The 21,909-nt window shown below is 37.7% G+C and overlaps 2 protein-coding genes across 3 annotated transcripts in view; one reads left to right on the top strand and one right to left on the bottom strand.

The window, feature by feature from the left end:
- PCDH19 (protocadherin 19) overlaps positions 1-21,909 on the bottom strand; it is a 158,912-nt gene that overhangs the window by 97,916 nt on the left and 39,087 nt on the right. For both annotated transcript variants that reach the window (XM_039223036.1, XM_039223037.1), the window contains one exon: positions 294-352. In XM_039223036.1, the coding sequence (XP_039078967.1) occupies positions 294-352 (59 nt within the window). The remainder of the gene's footprint in view (positions 1-293; positions 353-21,909) is intronic.
- On the top strand, positions 15,835-17,619 carry LOC120224771 (guanine nucleotide-binding protein-like 3). The gene has a single exon (XM_039223038.1). The coding sequence runs from the start codon at positions 15,844-15,846 to the stop codon at positions 17,491-17,493; it is 1,650 nt and encodes a 549-aa protein (XP_039078969.1). The 5' UTR covers positions 15,835-15,843; the 3' UTR covers positions 17,494-17,619.

The raw sequence follows: 21,909 nt of genomic DNA, 5'->3' as shown, positions 1-21,909 counted from the left end.
GGGGGGAAATAGTGGGGGAGAGGGAGGGGGATAAATCATGAGAGACTCTTGAATGCTGAGAACAAACTGAGGGCTATTGGGGGTTGGGGAAAGGGGAAGGGGGGTGATGGGCATGGGGGAGTGTACTTGTTGGGATGAGCACTGGGTGTTATATGGAAACCAACTTGACAATAAACTATTTAATAAAATAAAATAAAATCCAAAACAAAGGCATCTTTTAAAAATTTAGTCTGTTTTGCTTTCTATACTAAATCAAGCTTAGTTGTAGAAATAAGTAAGCGAAACCAACATACCTTTTGATTAAATGGGCTCGGCTGTTCACATAGTTGGAGTCAAAAGAATAGTTTTCAGTCTGCAATGGGAAAAAAAAGATTTAAAACGTTACGTAGATGATTCATGAAAAGAGCCAAAGTGTGCTACTTATGGGACTTTTTCTACTGGACAGGAAGCAATGAATGAATCAGAAATCAAGGCCATAGCGGTGTAACAGCCTGTGGAATGCCTATGCCTGCTTTAGGCTCTGTGGGCTCTGTAGATGCAGCCCTCAGTTGCAGACCAAGATGAACTTGACTCAAACATCCCCTAGAATATGGATGGCTACTGACCATGTAACCACTTAGAGCAAGATACAAAATGACCCAGAATATTTACAGAAACGAATTCCTTCCCATTCCCAGTGGATATAATTCTGTGCCTGTCAAATTGAATGGAAGTTCAAAGGTATTTTTATTAGTAGTAGATAATTAACATGTTAAAATATTTATTCCATAGATTTGGAAATGTAGGCAAGCTAATCCCCTACTGTGGATTTAAACTCTGCACTTCCATTTGTTTTAAGACATTTTGCTCAGGACTGGTTATGCAGGAAGGACTTCGTTTTATCACAGATATAAAGGCAAACAACTATTATGCCTGAAATCGGGTGAAGAGCAGTCCACAGGGGGTGCCAAACCCTTTCATGTGAAACATGAAGTTTGCAAGCAAACCCTGTTTCAGCTCCTATCATTAAAACACCACTACATAATCTAGTTTCAGTAGACTGCCTGAGCAACAGTTTTACAAAAGCAAATGCATAATACCTGCCAGATGAAAGAGATGGGAAAACAGTTCATGAGCACTCAAAAGAGTCTAACTTAGAAGGTGGGAATGCAGGGAAAAGTTGACACTGAAGTAACTGAAACTCCTAGTAAAGTGGATCTTACCCCCAACACTCAAGTACTACTCTGATTGAGCCATTGTATATACTGGAAAATGCATAAACATATCTTCTCCACCCTCCTGCTCTTCTACCAGAAATCATCAACATTCCCACTATTCTTATCATTCCTTAGGACCTTCTGAAATCACTTCAACTAAAAGTGCCTGGAAAAGGAAATGCTGTCTAGCTACCAAAATACCAGATTCCTTTCAGATGACTACCTGTCAGACGTTAACTGTGCGAGGTTCTTAGACACAGATTTTAGTTGTGAGGAAATCAGTTTGATAGAGGAGAACAGGATAGGTGATAGTAGATCCAACTACCACATGAGCATCAAACAGCCAACAGTCAGGGTAGAGACCCTAAGTATCTAGAGTAGGTGGGGATAGGGGTGGTAAGCAGGTAGGAAAAAAGAGGAGAGAATATTGAGAAGGAATCTAAATCCCATCAGTGTCTTGTACTTACTCAGGCATGCTTATGCTCTCTACATGCCCCTCATTTGAAGATGGGCTTTGTACTATCCATTCACACTACTTTTATCTAGAGGATAAAATCCCCTTTAATGTAAACCACAAGTGATTTTTGGTTCTGTTGTAAGGAATGGATTGAGAGAGCAAAAAATTAAAAGGGTAATTTCATTTCTAATTTGTTCATAAAAAATGTATGCTGAAATTGTTGCAAATATAACTATAAGAAGAAGAGGCAAACTTGAAGCTACATTGGGAATACAATGCTAGAAGTATTGCTGGAAGAAGTTATCAGTCAACCAGCAAGAATTTCTTTAATTAATTTATTATAGAAACATAATAAGCACACAATGTACTGCGTAAATGTGCTCTTCTATGATATTCAATACAATATATAATTTGACATGTAGAAGTCCCCCAATTGCCAAAAACCATGCTATCCAATTAAAACAGGAAACTGATTAAGTACTCAGGAATCCAATTACTAGTTTCACTGTGCAACCTTGGGTAAATTACTTAGTTTCTGCATGCCTCACTTTCCTCCTATGTAAAATAAGGATAATAGAACATGAATCCAAAGGAGAAGTTCAACTGAATTTATCATGACTCATGGTAGAAATGGTGGGAAATCCTTATCCCCTATTTTCTATGGAACCCAAAAACCCAAATAGGATCAGGAATTTTTGACCTCACTCAGACAATAAAAGAATAGCATGAATACATTTCATTTCAGTTTTCAAACTTACTTAAATCATTTTTTCAAGAAAGTTAATAGGACACACAGAAGCAAAAAAGGAAATTGCAAGGATACTGGCTTTGCAAAAAAGTATTGAGGAGCATCCTAAGATACGGTCATGTTAAAGAAGTCAGTTTTCAAGTAGAATATTTTGTATAGTTTTGCATGCACTATTGCATCCAATGTGCATGGAATATGGAGCTTAGTGGAGACCTGACCTCAAACAATTGTGCCAGAACTCTATGTATGGACAAATAAACCAAACCATACAAATTCTATTTCTGGTGACTATACTACTTCTTGATTCTAATAGAATATATCTTACCATGAGAGTCCCACTCATAGGCAATGAGTTAAAAGAAGAAACAAGTCTAGAAGGCTTGCTTGTGGAGACCTTATCAATGCTTTTTCTTTTGCTCTGGGATACAGATTGGTTAACCTGGGCAAACATGTCAGGCACTATCTGCCACTGTAGGTAGGAGAGTATCACTGAAGCTTATATCACCTTCCTATGTTTTTCTCCTTTTTTTTTTTTACTCTAAAAGACTAAACTACTCATTCTTATGGGTCCAAATGTAAATATTCCATTCCTCAAACTGGCACAAACCATAACAGGCAGATGTCCCATGCTGCATCCCCATGAAATTAGAAGCACTAGTAATAAGGTAGATCCTTAGAATCAAAATTCCCATAGTGGAAGGAGCTATGCTGAGTCATCCAATGTCTTTTTGTTTTTGTAATCAGTCTCAGGTCTCTTTGTGAAGCAACTTGATTGCAGTTTGGAAACAACCTATGAAACAGAATTATTCTGATTGATAGGACATACTATTCTGGCCCCATTAATACTACATTCCAAACAACTGAGCTAATTTGCTATTGATAACCAATTATGGGCCTATGTATATTGACATCAAGTGTTCTTGCTTCATACTGATTCAAGGTATGTACTCAAACCCAACTCCTGTGCATTGAAAGGGTATATTTTTTCCACACTTCAGATGGAGCAAAGAGTAAGACTGAGACCACTCTGAAGAAAGAAATAATTTTCTCATAATGAATAGCTTGCATGTGTTAAGCCAGTGGTTCTCATACCTAATGCACATTAGAATCAACTAGGGAATTTGGTAGTTTTTTTTTTTTTTTTATTGCTAAAGTACCACTCCAAGAGATTCTGAGGTAATTGGCCTGGAGTGGGGCCCAGGTATTGATATTTTTTAAGACTTTCCAGGTACTTCTAATGTGCATTCAGAGGAGAGAACTGTCCTGAGCAAAGGACCAGCCACAGACTTTGATCTGGTGTGCTGTGTTTTCTAATGCAAGCCCAGCTGTTTAGAAGATGGCATCTCTTCTGTCAGATTATTTGCCAAGGCCATCTCAATATAGACTAAAGAATCAGAGCAGAAATACACATTTTAAGAAATAATAAAAGAGCTTTTCTTTTTTGCATGAATGTATTGGCTTCCGGTTAGCCTTATTTAATCAAAATTTGCTTGACATTATTCCAATCCCCTCTCTAAGTATTCTAAATGGCAAATAACATGAAACATTTGAGAGTGGAAATTTTCTCTAAATGTCACATTAATTTCACTAGGAAATGTCCCCGTCTCTAATGAGACAGCCAAGTTAACACAAGAACACAGTAAAAAGACAAGAACAACATTTGCTTCTGGAAAGTCTAATTTTGACATTTAAAAAATGGGTCTACAGCGAACTTTTATTTCTAGTCTCAATGGAAAATAAGAGTCATTTTCCTACCATTTAACATATTTCTCCTAAATCCTTTCCTTAATTAGAAGTGTTTATCCTAGGAACTTATTGAGAACAGACTTCTCACTTGGCTTAGGCTTAATTAAAACCTTGATTTTTCTGAAAAACCTAAAGAATAAGTACTTCTGGATAGCTGATTTTTTTAGATAGCTTAGGGCTTTCCTCTGTAAGAACTAAAACTTTGATTTAAAATCCTAACCATTCTGCCTTGTTTCTGAAGGGAATCATAGAGTTGTATATTGGTTACTAAGGAGCATTTTTCTAAACATAAATCACTGCACCATGCAGGTTTGGCCTGTACACTCACTGAGCCCAAAGTGCTGTGGTTTTTGAGTTCTTGTCTTTAAATTTTAGCATATGTCCTTAACTACCTTGCTATCAAATATTCAGTATTGTTACTTCTTGGTGCTATCAATATATCAAAAACAGCTCCTCTTCCATTTCTAGTTTGATACTTCTACTCTACTGTGTTCTTAGAAACTAATTATATTTGGCTAGAAAATAGGAGTTAAGGTCTGGGCAGACAGCTGAAATGTTGTTGTTCTAAGAGGGAAATTACATGATCTTTAATACAGAGATTTTGTGTAATGTTTTGGTTCTTGTTGTTTTTTGGTTTTTACCTGCTTTGGAGCCTTCTTTGATGACTACTTTATATTCTGAGCTCCTCCTGGATATGTGAGTTTTCCCGTGAGACTTTGTGGTAAGTGGTATGCTATTATATCTCTATGTTAATAAGTCAGACACATCAGAAGTCAAATGCTTCCATTTTGTCAGACCCCTAAGGTACCAGAATGCCCTACTTTAATTGTCATTTTGCATTACTTTTATAGTTCACTGAATTTTACCCTAGTCTCTGGAAAGGTGACTGTGACTCTCTCAGCTCCACATTTATCACCAGGAGAGACTTCAACCCAAAGGAGGAAAGAAAAAAAAACAAAAACAATAAATGCAGATATCCAGGACTAGAATCTTTGCCCAGTATCACAAATCCCCAGATCACTACACACAGCTAAAAAAAGGTTACAGACACTGACATTAAAACACAGATTCTTCAAACCTTAAGGCTTTCATTTGAAAATGAATAGCCATTTAAAAATGTACTGTAAAAGTCCCATCAAACTGAAAAGCATTCTAATTGCTATCTGTTATCTATTTTGTTTTTTTAACTCTTAATCATTTTAGCAATACAAACAGGAAAACTGGAATCTCAAATCAGATACACAACAAAGTGGTTTTAAAATGCTAGTCCTTTTTTTTTAACAGTTGATGTCTAATAATGATAATTGTGCTTATTGACCAATGATGAAAAGACCCATAACTTTTTCTGAAACTGACTGCTATTTTAGATGTTCAAATGACATCTCTTCACAAAGGCATTTTTAGGAAATGAATTGACAAATGGCTTTTTCCTACTTCCTGTGCCCAACACATAAAAATGAAAATGTAAAGTCTATATAAAAATAAAGCCAATATGCTTCCAGCTAGAATGTATATTCAAAGACTCATCCATCCAGACCACAGCAGCTGAAGCAGGAATTAGTGAAGATGGAATAAAAGGCACCATCCCTAAAGCTGCCATCACTAGAAAGCTTATATTTACCCTGAACTGGAAAACGAGCCAAGTAAGCTCCCAGTAACTATGCCTACACACATCTCGGGCCTAATTCTCATTCTTCCTCTCTCTCTATCCCGCCCCATCATCTTACACACACACGCACACACACACACACACACACACACACGCAGACACAATTATACACTTCCACTTTGACTATAGTGTGCAGTACAGTTTAGTGGAACAACTTGGATTCCCTCCCCATGTTTCTCACTGACTCACTGATCGTGGTGAATAAATCACCTTATCCCTCTTGAGGTCTTAATTTATCTATCTACAAAATAAAAATAACCTAAATGATGTCAGTATTCCCTTAAAGCTCCAAAAATTCTAGGATTCTAAAACAAAAGGTTCTTATTCATTCATTCATTCATTCATTCATTCATCTATTCAATAAGCATGCACCAAACCCTGCAGATGAAAAAAGAGATATAGGCTGCACCTGCAAGGAGGTCACAAACTAATGGACTTCTTACCAGGGATGGTTAAAATGTCAGCCATTCAGTAAAACATGAAAAATACATACATACACACATACACACACACACACACACACACACTGTGGCACATACTCTCCTGCAGATACATGCACATATTTATACACAGGCTACTAGAATGCAACTTTGAAAATTACACTGCTACTTCATAAAGATAAATAGCTTCATAATGGCCTGATGAGGATAGGTGACTTACATAGGAGGATTTGGACTTTATTTTTCTTACACATATAAACGCACATCATAAATAAAAGCAACCTCTTTATCCTGTGAAATGGGTTATAAAATTCTCAAAGTTTTTAGAACTAGTGCATGTATATGTTCCTTTAGCTCCATTTCCACAGCCTTCCTCACCTTGTGAGACCATTTTCTCATCAGTATTTGCCTTTTGCTCTAGCCCATTCTGCAAAATGTTATGTGGATAATCTTCCTCACCCACTGTTTTCATCACAGCACTCCTCTTTCCCTTACAGGGGTTTCTTGATGGATTTAGCATTACATCTAAATGAAATCTTTAACTGAATGGTCATCTAATATAAGTCCTCTACTTCCCGCATATCTAATTTCCCTCATTTTTTATATATCCATGTCACTGGTCATCCACATTGCTTAGCATTTTCTCAGCACTGTGTACAGACTGTGCAATGTAGTTATGCATTTTCTTAAGTTCTATGATTATTTCATGTGTAGTATGCCAGTCAATTCATTTTCCAACTGGACCATAAAGCTCTCTTTTGAGTTCTTTTTAAAAAAATTTTTTAGTTTATTTTTGGAGAGAGACAGAGCATGAACAGGGGGAGGGGCAGAGAGAGAGGAAGACAGAATCTGAAGCAGGATCCAGGCTCTGAGCTATCAGCACAGAGCCTGACTTGGGGTTTGAACCCACAAGCTGTGAGATCATGACCTGAACTGAAGTCAGATGCTCAACTGACTGAGCCACCCAGGTGCCCCTTGGGTTCTTTTTTTTTTTTTTTTCAGTTTATTTATTTATTTTGAGAGGGAGGGAGAGAATGAGCAGGGGAGGGGCAGAGAGAAAGAGAGAGAGAGAATCCCAAGCAGGCTCCATGCTGTGAGCACAGAGTCCCATGCGGGGCTCGATCTTATGATTTGTGAGATCATGACCTGGGCTGAAATCAAGAGTCAGACGCTCAACCGATTGAGCCACCCAGGCACCCCTCTCCTTTGAGTTCTCACTGCCATAGTGCTAGACACTTAGCAAATATTCATAAAATGCATCAATGAATGAACAGAGAAGAGATGGAAGAGGTTAATAATGAGGATTACCTATTACAATTAAAGCAAACGACCAATTCTATTAGGCCCAGTAGTCCTGTTTCTTCAGAAAGCATCCATTCTACACACTGCCTTTTATGGTGACAATCTGTTCTCTGTCCTCACTCCCAACTATTGCCTTATAAATATACAGTAGTGTGTATATAACTGCCAGGGATAAGCTGACAGAGTTTGGTGCTTTCTACCTTCTATCTTTTTTAATGTTTTATTTATTTTTTGAGAGAGACACTGCAAGCAGGGAAGGGGCAGAGAGAGAGAGACAGAGAGAAAGAGACAGAGTATCTGAAGGGGGCTCTGCTCTGACAGACTGCCCAATGCAGGGCTCAAACCCACGAACTGTGAGATCATGACTTGACCCAAAGTCAGATAGTCAACTGACTGAGCCACCCAGGTGGCTGCCCTTCTCTATCAGTCCCACCACATCTCTGAGAATGGAAGCAGTGACACATGATAGTGCTTCCAAACCAAAGTAGATAAAATTTCTGTAAGAAGATAAAAAGGCTTTGCCAGATTACAGACCTTTGAGTCACAGATTGACACTGTGGCAGCTACTTTTCTACTTGTGAAAGAGAACTCTAGGATTCCAGTGGCTTTCAAGTCAAAGCTATCTATGCGAAATACAGGTCATGTGGTTAACATCCAACAAGTCAAGTTGAAAGAGTACACCTCTTGATGGCCTTTCATCATCACTCTTAAAATTTCACTGGCACCATCAATGTGGTCAGACTACCTAGAGGTGACAAAAGCAGCCTAGGAAAAGTGCTTTTCTCTGCCTTCATCTTTGATTGGGTTAAAGATGTGCCTTTAGAAAAGCAGCCCAGTGGCAAATTTTACTACAAAGACTTCCTTCAGAAATACAGCAGTTTTCTGTAGGAATCCATGCAATTCAGAGGCAAAGAGGCTGCTGAAAGACCAGACTAAGCCCCATACCATTAAGTAGATGAGCACAGGCTTCTGAATAGGGCTCTGGGATCTTTTTCTAAGTGTTCTGTGGGATATTGTGCACTATAAAATAGTATAAGCACATGCTATTTATAAGCATATAAACAGCTCTCGGGAACCAGTTAATGCCTATTCTAGGTACAAATGCAAAATCAACAAGACCTCAGTGTTAGCAAAAGTAGCTGAGGAGTAAATAAGTAAATAAGACGAATCCAGTCATGTGAGCCATGCTATCTCATCCTACATAAACTATATATATATATATATATATATATATATACCATCTTAGAAATAGTGAAAATGTTAGAGTTTAATATTGATGTTTTCTAATTAGATTCAATACAATAGATCATTTTCTTGTTTTGGTCAATTAAATTTGCCACAGTTCTCTTTTGGTATAGCTATTTTGATTGCTGCCATGACAAACAGAGGAGTGTCTTAGTTCAGTGTAATGTGTAGTGTCAAAGATGTACACACATAGCATCCACTTATACTTACTGTCACAAAAATATAAACAGGTTATTTATTTCTGATCTTTTAAGTACTAATTTCAAATTTAATGAGGCACAATAAATATTTCTCAAAATCGGACTCCATGGTTGCTTAACATCAGCAGCCCTCTAATTATATCTATAGTTTAAATAAAGAGCATTAGGCACTGTAGGAAATCCACAGTAGCCTCCAGTTTCGAGCAACTTAAACAAACATTGCAGCAAATCAGAGTTGGAAACAAGACAGAGATCACACTTTACCATCACTTCATGAACAATATATGAGAAGCAATAGAAAGAGGATTTAAGAAAGTAATGGAAATGTTTACTTGTTCTCTAAAAGCCCCTACCTGTCCTTCAAAGTCCTAACAGACTTTTTCATCTTATACAGGGTGTGAGGTAAGGGCAGATTAGAATTTGACTTGCTTTGAAAACAGAGATTAATCAAAAGGCTACTATCTGACATAGAGTGCAGGCAATCATGCATAAAGCCATAATTACACCACACGAAGTGGCTCATATTATCAGCAGCTTCAAATTGTCAGAGTATTAGAAATCTGTAATGCAGTTATGCAATGCACCAACAGAACAACAATTGCTAAAGCATCTTGCATTTGCATGGAACTTAATATCAGAAAGAATTCTAGAATAAATGCTTAACAGGTTGTTATAAAAAGGGATCATTTTCCCCCATAGTTGAAATGAAATAGTCATTGTGCACTGGTAAAAGTAAATAAAAAGGTTTTCAGAAGAGAGAAAAATTACTAAACCTTAGAGAAGCCATAAGGGAAACAAATATTTTTAGATGGGCAGAAAATAGACACCCAAGTTGGGAACTGGAGCTGAAGGTAGCTACATTTTCTACAGAGCTCATGGCACAGAATTGAAGAATTTTGCTTCTCATACAGCCAGAAAGACTTCCATGAGGTGCTTAATGACTGCCATGGATCAGATGCACCTTCTGTTAATATCCTGAAAAAAGAATTAGCATTTGGAAATGGATACACACACACAAAAACTTGCCATTTCTTATCTCCTTTTTTTTTTTTTTTACCTTTCAACCAACATTAACTAGCTAATTCTCTGCTACTATGATGAGCTAAATAAATATTATTAACCTCACTAACTGCAAAATCGAACAGGTTAAGAGATTTGCCTTCTGTTAGAGAGAAGCAGTGTCACAACTGCAGCTAGAATTCAAGACGTTTCATTCTACATCCTGCAGTCACACCACTAGGCCACATCTCATTAAGATTCTAGAAAATGCAATGAAATAGAAGTAATTAGGACTGGCTAACTGGGTGTACTATTTGAGAAGGGAAAAAATAATCTAGCCTGCTTAAACATGACAGGCATGACAGGTTCAAGAGTGGTGAACACAAGTAGAGCAATTTTCTCCTGCAGGAAGATTTAAAAATAATGAGGAGAGATTCATGGCAATACCTATCAAGATTCCAATGACATTTTTTTTTTTTACAGAATCAGGAAAAAATCCAAAAATTTGTACAGAACCACAAAAAAACCCAAATAGCCAAAGAAGTCTTGAGAAAGAAGGACAAAGCAAGAGGCATCACACTTCCTGACTTCGATGTATGCTATGAAGCTATAGTCATCAAAACAACATGATATAAGCATAAAAACAGAGAAAGATAAATGGAAGAGAACTGAGAGTGCAGAAAGACACTTATATAAGGTGAACTAATATTTGACAAGGAAGCAAAGAATACTCAATAGGAAAAAATATTTTCAATAAATGGTGCTGGGATAATTAAATATTCACATGTAAAAAATGAAACTGGACCCATATCTTACACCACTCACAAAAAAATAATTCAAAATGAATAAAAGGCTTACATATGAGACGACACTATGAAACTCCTAGAAGAAAACATAAAAACAAAGTTACTTGACATGTGTTTTGGTAATGACTTTTTTGGATATGACATCTAAAGCATAGGCAACAAAATAAAAAATAAGTGGGGCTAGATCAAGTTAAAAATCTTCTGCAGAGAAAAAAAATCAACAAAGTGAAAAAAACCTTACGGGGTAGGAAGAATATTTGCAAACCATATACCTGATAATAAATTAACATCCAAAATATATACAGAACTCATAAAACTCAATAGCAAAAATATAAATAATACAATTAAATAATGGGCAAAGGACCTGAATAGACATTTCTCCAAAGAAAATATACGAAAGGCCAACAGGTACATGAAAAGATATTTGGTGTCACTAGTCATTAGGGAAATGCGAGTTAAACCACAATGAGCTATCGCCTCATACCTGTTCGAATGTCCATCATCAAAAAGGTAAGAGATAATAAATCCTGGCATGGATGTGGAGAAATAGAAAGCCTTGTGCACTGTTGGTGGGATTGTAAATTAGTACACAGCCACTATGGAAAACAGCATTGAGGTTTCTCAAAAAATTAAAAATAGAACTACAGTATGATCCAGCAATTCTACTTCTAGGAATATATTCAAAGGTTATAAAAACTAACTTGAAAAGATCCCTGTACCCCCATGTTCAGAGAAACATTATTTACAATAGCCAAGACATGGAAACAACCTAAGTGTCCATCAATTAATAAATGGGTAAGGAAGTTGTTTTACACACACACACACACACACACACACACACAGTGGAATATTATTCAGGCATAAAAAGTAACAAGGAAATTCTCCCATTTGTGACAACATGGTTGGAGCTTGAAGTCATTATGTTCAGTGAAATAAGTCAGAGAAGAACAAATACTGCATTACCTCACTTATATATGGAACTATAAAGGAAACATCAAATTCACAGAAATAAAAATCAGATTCAAAGTTACCAGAGGCAGGGGGTGGGGGAGGGGAAATTGGAGGAAGGTATTCAAAAGATACACAAGATACATGAGATAAATAAGTACTAGGGATGTGATATGTAACATGATAACTATAACTAACACTGCTGTAGATTTTATAGGAATAAGAGAGTAAATCCTATGATTTCTCATCACAAGGAGAAAATATTTTTTCCTTTATTTCCCTTTTACTGTATCTATATGAGAAGATGGATGTTAACTGAACCTATTATGGAAATCATCTCACAATATCTGTAAGTCAAACCATCATGCTGTATGTGTAATCTTATACAGTGATGTATGTCGATTTTTCTTATTAAAATTGGAAAATTTTAAAAAGAAAAAGATGAAAAGCAATATTTCATTCTCCACCATCAGACTCCCAGCAGCAAAAACCAGAAAAAGTCCCAAATTTAGCTGTCAAAAAAAAATTAGCACTGTCAGAAACATAATACCATACACTGTCAGGAAGTCAACTAATTAACCTGTGCAATTGATTTCTACCTTTCCTTTCCTACCCTGTTTTCAGTTTCCTCCCTCCCCAGCTTGGTCTTTCAAATATTCTTACACATATCTTTGTCCTTTTACTCTTACATATACACACATGCTTTTATCAAAGGAAACTGGGAACACTCATTGTTAATCCTGGTCTTCTCAATAGTGTGTCTACTTGATAACAAAGAAACATTTTGTTTGAGGTTAAAGTACAAAGAGGTGTGGGCAGTCATGTCTTAATTCACACACGTGTACACACACACACATTATACATAGTTTTGGTGAGGGAATGAATGTTGTACCTTTGTGTTTTGATATTAGAAAACCCTCGTTGGGGTTACAAGTCACACTGACAATTGTTTTTGCAGATGATTATAAGCTTAGAAATGATCACATAATATGCAAAGGGAATCCCTAGAATGCCTTCAAATACAGAGCTCTCAAAGTAAAAATAGAAAAAGTTCTTACCAGCTATGTGACCTTGAAGAAATCACTCAAACTCTCAATTTCCTAATCTATAAAATGGAAAGAACATATGTCCTAAGTATCTTACAGAATTACTTTTAGGATCAAATAAAATAATATGTGTACAGGTACTTTCTAGGACTGTGTATTAATAGACAAATGACAGGTCTTCTGATCATCAGGTCATAAATTTGATTTACTTTGAATATTTATTTTTTTCCAACTAAATTCCCATTGAACATTATGTATAGTTTTCTTTGGAGTTCCCTATTAGGACATTTTATCCCATTTCCCCCATCTGTTCTACCAGAAAAAGAAATAATGCAGTGAACAGTGTTGGATTTGGCATGAGAGATAAAAAATATGTATGGACCCAAGTTTTCTAATTGCTAATTCAATACGAATAGAGGGAGCCCAACATCCAACAGCAGACACCTTAGTTGGTCTGTGTGTGTGTGTAAGAGATACAGAGAAAATTCAGCTTAAAGACAGTTGAAATGACCTCACACCCTCTGAAATTATGTGAAAATCAATATTTGAGACATTTTTAAAGCCTTTATAAACTAGTTTCCCTTCACCTCATTTCCTTCCTTTATTATGACTTAACTATCATGGAATCTCTGTTCTTAAAAATGAGTGAGTGAGAGAGAGAGAGGGAGAGGAAGAAAGAAAAACCTCATCCCAGGGTTAAGTAAAGCACATTAGCATACATAATTCAGAGCTTTAAGCTGGAAATGAGCCATTCAAAGACTAGTGTGGTATGTAGATAGAATAATAGGATTAAAGGAAGGGGGCAGCTTGACCAAGGCTAAGATCCAGAGCAAAAAGAAAGATTCCAACTCAGGATTGCCTTGGAGCCTGACTGTTGGCCCACTCTACCACTCCTTAGATATGTGCTGTCCAATGAGATAGACACCTGTAGCTATTTACATTTAAGTTAACGAAAATAAAATTAAAAATTTAGTTCCTCACAGTAACCACATTTCAAGTGCTCAATAGGCAAATGGGGCTAGTGGTTACCAAATTAGACAGTACACATATAGAACATTTCCATCATCACATAAAGTTCTATTGGACAATGCTGCCTTAGAGCAAGTCTGTTGGCCTGTGACTTAGGACTCTGCAGTTTCTGAAATGTGAGGCACTTGGTGACCTAGGAAATATAAGTACACTTAATCTCTATCATATCATGTAACACATTGTATTGTCTATTTGTCACCACCACTAGGCTGGTAACTCATTACAGTTAAAGGCAGAATATTTAGTGTATATATCCTCAGTGCCTGTCACTGTTCCTGACACAAAGCAGATGCTCATACACTGTGTGTTAATTGAATAACAATGGATGTTAGACATGTCCATGAGATAGAGGGAGCTCACTCGTCTCTTTCATAGACTAATTCAGAAATTTAAGATTTGCAAAGCTCTTTTTAAAAAGGCTACCATGCTTCCTAGACTTGTACTTGTTCCAATATTTCTCAAGAATTTAGACAGTAAGGGGAAATGGCTTAGTAAAAAACTAATTTTATGTCTTCCCATCTCTTTCATTTATCCAGAGCATAATATAAGCCTAAAATATTAGAATCCATGTTTATTAATATTAAGACACCAGTATGTAATATACATTATATTGAACATGATGCAATCCACACCTTTAAAGGGGATGTTTACAATTGAACTGAACAAGAAACACCTGTAGAGCTGTGTATCTCAGTCGACAACATAAAACATTATTTTTTGGGGCCCCTGGGTAGCTCAATTGGTTAAGTGTCCAACTTCAGCTCAGGTCATGATCTCACAGTTTGTGGGTTTGAGCCCTGCATCAGGCTCTGTGCTGTCAGCTCAGAGCCTGGAGACTGCTTCAGGTTTTGTATCTCCTCTCTCTCTCTGTCTCTCCCTCACTAACCCTCTGTTTCTCTCTCTTTCAAAAATAAAATAAACATTAATTTTTATTTTATTTTATTTTTTTAAATGTTTATTTATTTCTAGGAGACAGAGAGAGAGACAGCGTGAGCAGGGGAGGGTCAGAGAGAGAGGGAGTCACAGACTGAAACAGGCTCCAGGCTCTGAGCTGGCAGTCAGCACAGAGCCCGACGCGGGGCTCGAACCCATGAACCGAGAGATCATGACCTAAGCAAAAGTCAGACGCTTAACCAACTAAGCCACCCAGGCGCCCCAAACATTAATTTTTAAAATAAAAATTATTTTCTTAAATAGTACCTTGTATTGCTGTGGCGATTGTTTTACACAAAGCCCTCACTTATGCCCTCTTCCAATAACTACAGCAGACTTAAGAAATATATAGGTAAGGTATCATTTCCCCTTTTTAACAGATGGAAAAACTGAGGCCCAGAGGGTTTTTGAATTCAAGATCAAATAGCCAAGTGTTGACAGAGTCAGAGCAAGAAACTAAGACTTCTGCTTCATGAACCAGGGGACCTTCCAGCAAGTCTAACTTTACAGGCATCAGGTAATGTAAGCCCAAATTGGCTGACTTATTGCTTTTGCTTTCAATCTATAGTCCCTTCTGAGATCCATCCTTCATAAATTAAAAAAATCCTTTCATGCAATATTAATTACTTCTTCAGATCATGAGAGAGACTTCAGTTGCTTTACTACAAAATATGGTCATTTGCAAAGGTTCTTCAAATCATTAGTGCAGTCTGACAATGCTATGCTATCCACTACAGGCTTTAAAAAATATCCTTTTGAATTCATTACCATCACAAAATCATCTACCAGCAGAGCATTAAAACACAAAAAGACCTTTGGGAGTCTCTCTCTCTCTCTCACACACACACACTCACTCACTCACTCACTCACTCACTCACTCACTATTTGGAATACGAGGAAAATGGGCCAGGGAATCTCACAACTGCCCCCAAGCAACACATTGGTTAATAAAAACACAGGCATGGGTTTAGAACTCAGCTCTTGTGACATCCAAGCCAGGTCTCATCTTTTTCAACTTGCCCAAGTCCTTCCTATTATTTCTCCTAAGAAGTCCCCAAAGAGCCCTTCTCGCTACCAGGATGAAGCGACCGAAGTTAAAGAAAGCAAGTAAACGCATGACCTGTCATAAGCGGTATAAGATCCAAAAAAAGGTTCGAGAGCACCATCGAAAATTGAGGAAGGAGGCCAAAAAATGGGGTCACAAAAAGCCTAGAAAAGACCCAGGAGTTCCAAACAGTGCTCCCTTTAAGGAGGCTCTTCTCCGGGAAGCGGAGCTAAGGAAACAGCGACTTGAAGAACTAAAACAGCAGCAGAAACTTGATAGGCAGAAAGAACAGGAAAAGAAAAGGAAACTTGAAACTAACCCTGGTGTTAAGGCATCTAACTTGGAACCTGTGAAGGAGGAATCTGGGCAATGCAAGGCTAAGAACAAAACCAAGTCAGGCAAACAGAATCTGAAGAAGTTGTATTGTCAGGAACTTAAAAAGGTGATTGAAGCCTCAGATATTGTGCTGGAGGTGTTGGATGCCAGAGATCCTCTTGGTTGCAGGTGTCCCCAGGTAGAAGAGGCCATTATCCAGAGTGGACAGAAAAAGCTGGTACTTCTATTAAATAAATCAGATTTGGTACCAAAGGAGAATTTGGAGAACTGGCTAAATTATTTGAAGAAGGAATTACCAACAGTGGTGTTCAGAGCCTCAACAAATCTGAGGGACAAGGGCAAGATAATCAAGCATTTGAAGTTAAGGAAGCGAGCTCCATTCAGAAATGAAGGCTGTGTTGGGAAGGAAGGCCTTTGGAAGCTGCTTAAAAGTTTTCAGGAGACTTATGGCAAAGCCATTCAGGTTGGAGTCATTGGTTTCCCAGATGTGGGGAAAAGCAGCATCATCAATAGCTTGAAACAAGAACGGATATGTAATGTTGGTATATCGATGGGGCTTACAAGGTGCATGCAGGTTGTCACCCTGGACAAACAGATCACAATCATAGACAGTCCAAGCTGCATCGTGTCTCCGCTTAACTCTGCCAGCACACTTGCTCTGAGGAGTCCAGCGAGTACTGAAGTGGTGAAACCAGTAGAGGCTGCTAGCGCCATCTTGTCCCAGGCAGATGCTCGACAGGTAGTACTGAAATTTACCGTCCCAGACTTTAAGAATCCTCTGGAATTTTTTACATTGCTTGCTCAGAGAAGAGGACTGCACCAAAGAGGTGGAAGCCCAAATGTAGAAGGTGCAGCCAAACTGATGTGGTCTGAGTGGACAGGTACCTCTTTAGGTTACTATTGCCATCCCCCTACATCCTGGACTCCTTCTCCACATTTTAACAAGGGCATCATGACAGAGATGAAAGAGGGCCTTAATCTAGAAGAATTAGAAAAGAACAACGCACACAGCATACACAGCATCAGGGGCCCTCGTTTAGCCAGTAGCATCCTTTTCCAGTCTTCGGGTCTAACAAATGGAATAATAGAAGAAATGGACATACCTGAAGAACTGCCAAAACAGAAAAAGAAACAGCAAGGGGAGGAGGAGGACCACCTCGACCTCAACAGTGACCAGGAGAGTGCTGACGAAGAAGCTGATGAAGAGAGCTTAGCCACGGTCCTAGAAGAGGAGTCCTGGGCACTGCCTGAGGAGTCTCAAGCAGATGAGTCAGCACTATCTTACATCTCAGATAAAATGACCGAAGAGGAAGATGATGCTTATGACTTCAGCAGAGACTATGTATAACAGAACCTTGTCTTTTCAGAAGGTGTTTTTTTTTTAACATTTTGAGCAGACTACTAAGCTCTTGTATTGTGTGTGATGTATAGCTTGTTGCTGTATGCCACAAGCTATGTAAATTTTGTAAATATATATTATGGTACACTCAAAAAAAAAAAAAAAAAAAGAAGTCCCCAAAGAGTATAACTAAATGCTTTAAGTTCTGTCAACTAGATTTCTCATGGGAAAAAAAGTGAAACTTAGTGAAAATGATGCTTGTAAATCATTTCTTACGAATATCCTATCATTAAGAAAAGTGTTCCTCGGGATACTGTAGAAAGAGACTGTATGAAGCACCCAAGGAAACAGACTGTCTTTAGCTGAGTGATCCAAAGAAAGTTGAATGATAAAGCTCTGTGAAATATGGCCTCATCCTAGCAAATGACTTGCTTTGTTGCCACTTAAATTGCTCATCTATAATTCCTAGAAATAAACTGCAATCAAAATACAATATCTTCTATTAGTCTTGCCCACTGGGGACTGTTTCATCATAGGGAAATTATCCAAAAGGTAAATTTGTTCATTTTACTGCCTCAGTGGAAACTGCCATTAGACCACTGAGCAGGGCTAGCAAGTATTGCTTCCTTCTGAGGGTGCTTTTCTCTTCTCTAAATAGGAATGAGGAACTATAGCTAAGCCCCTGCCTCTCTCACTAACAATATCTAAATAGGAAAGAAGGAGTCTGCTCTGCCCACTTCCTCAAAGCATTATTCTCCGGCTTATTGGCTTCTCTGTGTTGGAGTCCCACCTTTGCAGTTCAGACATCACTAGTTCATATTTGGTGACCATTCATATAGGGCGAGGCTGCTGTATCTATTTTTTAACAGGTTTGCTGGGGAAATTATGGTGTAAACAAGATTATAAAGGAAGTGTTTAAACTACTTAAGAGAATAAATTGTTTTAAGTACTTTGGAAGCAATTTACAAACAATAAGTATGTTAATTGCACATCATTCTTACTTATTCATTAAAGTAGGTCCAAGGACTTCTGCTTGGCAAAACATCCTGGCAAGGGCTTTGTTAGTCTGCTTCTTATTACTCTATGAACTTGAAAGTAATAAAATTGCATTTCTTTTCTATCTATAATTCCGACTGGCCTATCCCCAAGTTAGTCTCAAAGATTTGACTGTACTGTATAAAGGCTGAGTAAAATGACAAAGCCATCAGTTCCAGGTCAAAATACATAAAAGTCACAGAAAACCCTGCACCATGTTTAAGACCTTTCTTTTCACAATCTGTAGGTAACCAGTAGAAAAATCTGGTAGATGGGAGCAATGTGAAGGGGTAGAATGAAAAGTAAAAAGAGATCATTCAGAGTCCTCTGCACAATTGAAAACATTTGCCTCATGCTCCCTGGCTGTCCATGACTGCCTGTTGCAGAACAAATGGCAGCTAGTATAGCTCAGGTCTGAAATTATTTAATTTAATTCAATTCAACAAATACTGTTAAGACTATTTGCCAGGCCCTATGGTAGATGCTAGGGATATGGAGATGAAATAGATTTTTTCTCCTGCCCTCAAGGAGCTCACATTTCTAGTGTCAGGGAAATGTAAGTGAAGACACTTACATAAAACATGTGGTGTTTTATATGCTATGTCAGTGGTATATACATGTGGAGCACAGAGGAGAGAACAACCATGAAGACCCCTCTGGGTAGTGCTTACCATCAGAACTGCCTTCAGGGACATGAGATCTAAGGGGGATAGAAGTAGGGAAAACATTTGTTTGGGGGAAATAATTTGCTTCTCTCTAGCTAAAATTCTTGCTTTTGCAAGTTATATATGAGTGTCAGAGGAGCAAGAGAGAGCATAAGCCATGCTTAATAAAATCAAGCAACTACCCTACAACCACAAATCCATCTGGATTCTGGTTGTCTCTTTTGTAAAGTTTGGAAGACAAGTTACATTCCAAACAAGTGCTAGAAAAATCAATGTCCAAATGGGTAGTTAATTAAACCACAGAGACTGATTTCTGAGCCAGTAAAGGTTTTCTCCAGTGGTCAGGTGTTCATGACTTTCAAATTCTTTTGCAGCCTTTGCATAAAGATGAATCCTGAGGAAGTCGACCCTAGCATGGATAGCTTCTTAAAACTTCCCCTAGTCCACTTAGACATAGAAAAGGAAGATCAAGCTCTTTCCTGAAGCAGCCTATAGGTGGAGACCTTCATTTTCTTCAGCACCTCAGACCCACTCACTCTTAGCCCTACAAAAAGAGATTACCATAAAATTTACATGCTTCATGGGGAGCAAATCAGGCCCTTTTTCTCTTTTTATGAAGCCTGAAGATGTGTATTTAATCCATGTTCCATTCTTCTTCTTCTGATCGCCTGACACTGTGCCTTTTCTCCAGAAGCTGAAAGTTCTTGGGCAACCCTCCTGGCTTCCAGATGCTGCCTGAGCCCTAGTCTCTCCCTATCACTTACCAAATAACTATATGCCATCCCTGGAAGCCTGATCCTATACAGAGCCTAAAGTGAGCAAAGGTACAAGAAGAAAACAAGGGAAATCTTGTTCAGAAACATTGTCTCTGCTCTAAGAACAATGTTTTTGTTTCTTCTAACAGGGCATGGATGACTCTGAAGCCAGACTCCTCTGTGTACTATAGTCCTTGAGCCAACAAAGTATGTTTCTGTGCAAACAAAGATGACTTTTATCTTTTGCCTCACAAACTTTTCTTCCTTGTGCTTTAAAAACCAAATGAATAAGGCATGAGAAGATAGAGAAAAAATGAAAGTATGAATGATCTCTCCCTGTGTGTTCTAAAAATAATGAAGATACAATGGCAGTCAACCATTTCATAAAATTTGCTTTTAGAAATTTTATTTTCATAAGTTAATATTTCTTCTGTCATTTGGGCTTATTATTACAAGAAGTGCTTTTTGGAATAAGAGTCTATAATACCAGAAAAGTCTCAAAATTTCCTACTACATGTTCATCTTTTCAATATTCCTAAGAGGAAAACAAGCCACATCCAAGGCTTTTCAAAGATATTAACTCTTTCCTAACTCCACTAAAAGCACACCAACTACAAAGCTGCAAAAAGGGGTCAAGAAGATGGAAGGCAGCATATTGGCCATCAGTTCATCTTTTCTACAACCTTGCCTCTGGCAGTGGTGATTATTTGTTCATTAATGATGAGAAGATTAAATACAGAACATTCTATAAGGGGTAGAGAAATGTCCCAGATCACTCAATGATCCATCAGGTCTTGGCCTTATGCCTGAGAACTGGTTTTCCATGCTGTGTATGTGAAAGTTCTTGTTCTAGTCAAATAATTAGCTGGTCTTGGGGTCAAAGAGTATACAGGCATACCTCTTTTTATTGTGCTTCACTTTATTGGCCTTTACAGACACTGCAGTTTTTACAAATTGAATGTTTTGGCAAAGCTACGTCAAGCTAGTCTATCAGAGCAATTTTCCAACAGCACTTGGTCACTGAATGTCTCTATGTCACATTTTGATAATTCTCACAGTATTTAAAATGTTTTCATTATTATTGTATTTGTTATAGTTGACCAGTGATATCTGATATTACTATTGTCATTGTTTTGGAACACCATGAACTGCACCCATATAAGATAGTGAATTTAATTGATAAATGTGTATGTTCTGACTGCTCCACCAATCTGCCATTCCCTCATCTCTCTCCCTCTCCTCAGGCCTCCTATCTCCTGAGACACAACAATATTGAAATTAGACCAATGCATAACCCTACAATGGCCTTTCAGTATTCAAGTGAAAGGAAGAGTCACACATATCTCACTTCAAATAAAAACCTAGAAATGATTAAGCTTAGTGAGGAAGACATATATAAATCTGAGATGGCTGAAAGCTAGGCCTCTTGTGTCAGTTAGCCAAGGAAATTAACATTGTTACTCCAGTGAACACACGAATGATTACAAAGTAAAAGAGTGTTACTGGTGATATGAAGAAAGTTTTAGTGGTCTGGATATCTCAACCCAGCCACAACATTTCCTTAAACCAAAGCCTAATCCAGTGCAAGGCCCTAATTCTGTCTCTTCAATTCTATGAAGACTAAGAGAGGTGAGGAAGCTACAGAAGAAAGCAGAGGTTGCTTCATGAGGTTTAAGGAACGAAGCCATCTCCTTAACATAAAAGTGCCAGCTGAAGCAGCAAGTGCTGATGTAGAAGGTGCATAAAGTTAGCCAAAAGATCCAGCTAAGATAATTCATGAAGCTAACTACACTAAACAACAGATTTTCAAACTAGCTGTGTATTGGAAGAAAATGCCATCTATGACATTTAAAAAAAATAAAATAAAATATTTATTTAGTATAACTTGCATTTTTAAACTTTATTTTTTAATAGTTTATTGTCCAGTTGGTTTCCATATAACACCCAGTGCTCATCCCAACAAGCGCCCT

Source organism: Hyaena hyaena, unplaced genomic scaffold (genome assembly GCF_003009895.1).
Source record: "Hyaena hyaena isolate Hyena2069 unplaced genomic scaffold, ASM300989v1 scaffold_1257, whole genome shotgun sequence".
Taxonomy (NCBI): domain Eukaryota; kingdom Metazoa; phylum Chordata; class Mammalia; order Carnivora; family Hyaenidae; genus Hyaena; species Hyaena hyaena.
The sequence above is the reverse complement of the archived record's forward strand: the minus strand, read 5'-3'. Positions and strand labels throughout refer to the sequence as shown.

Bases quoted from the DNA above. Each gene is read 5' to 3' on its own strand.
- LOC120224771 (XM_039223038.1), top strand. From the start codon at position 15,844: ATGAAGCGACCGAAGTTAAAGAAAGCAAGTAAACGCATGACCTGTCAT.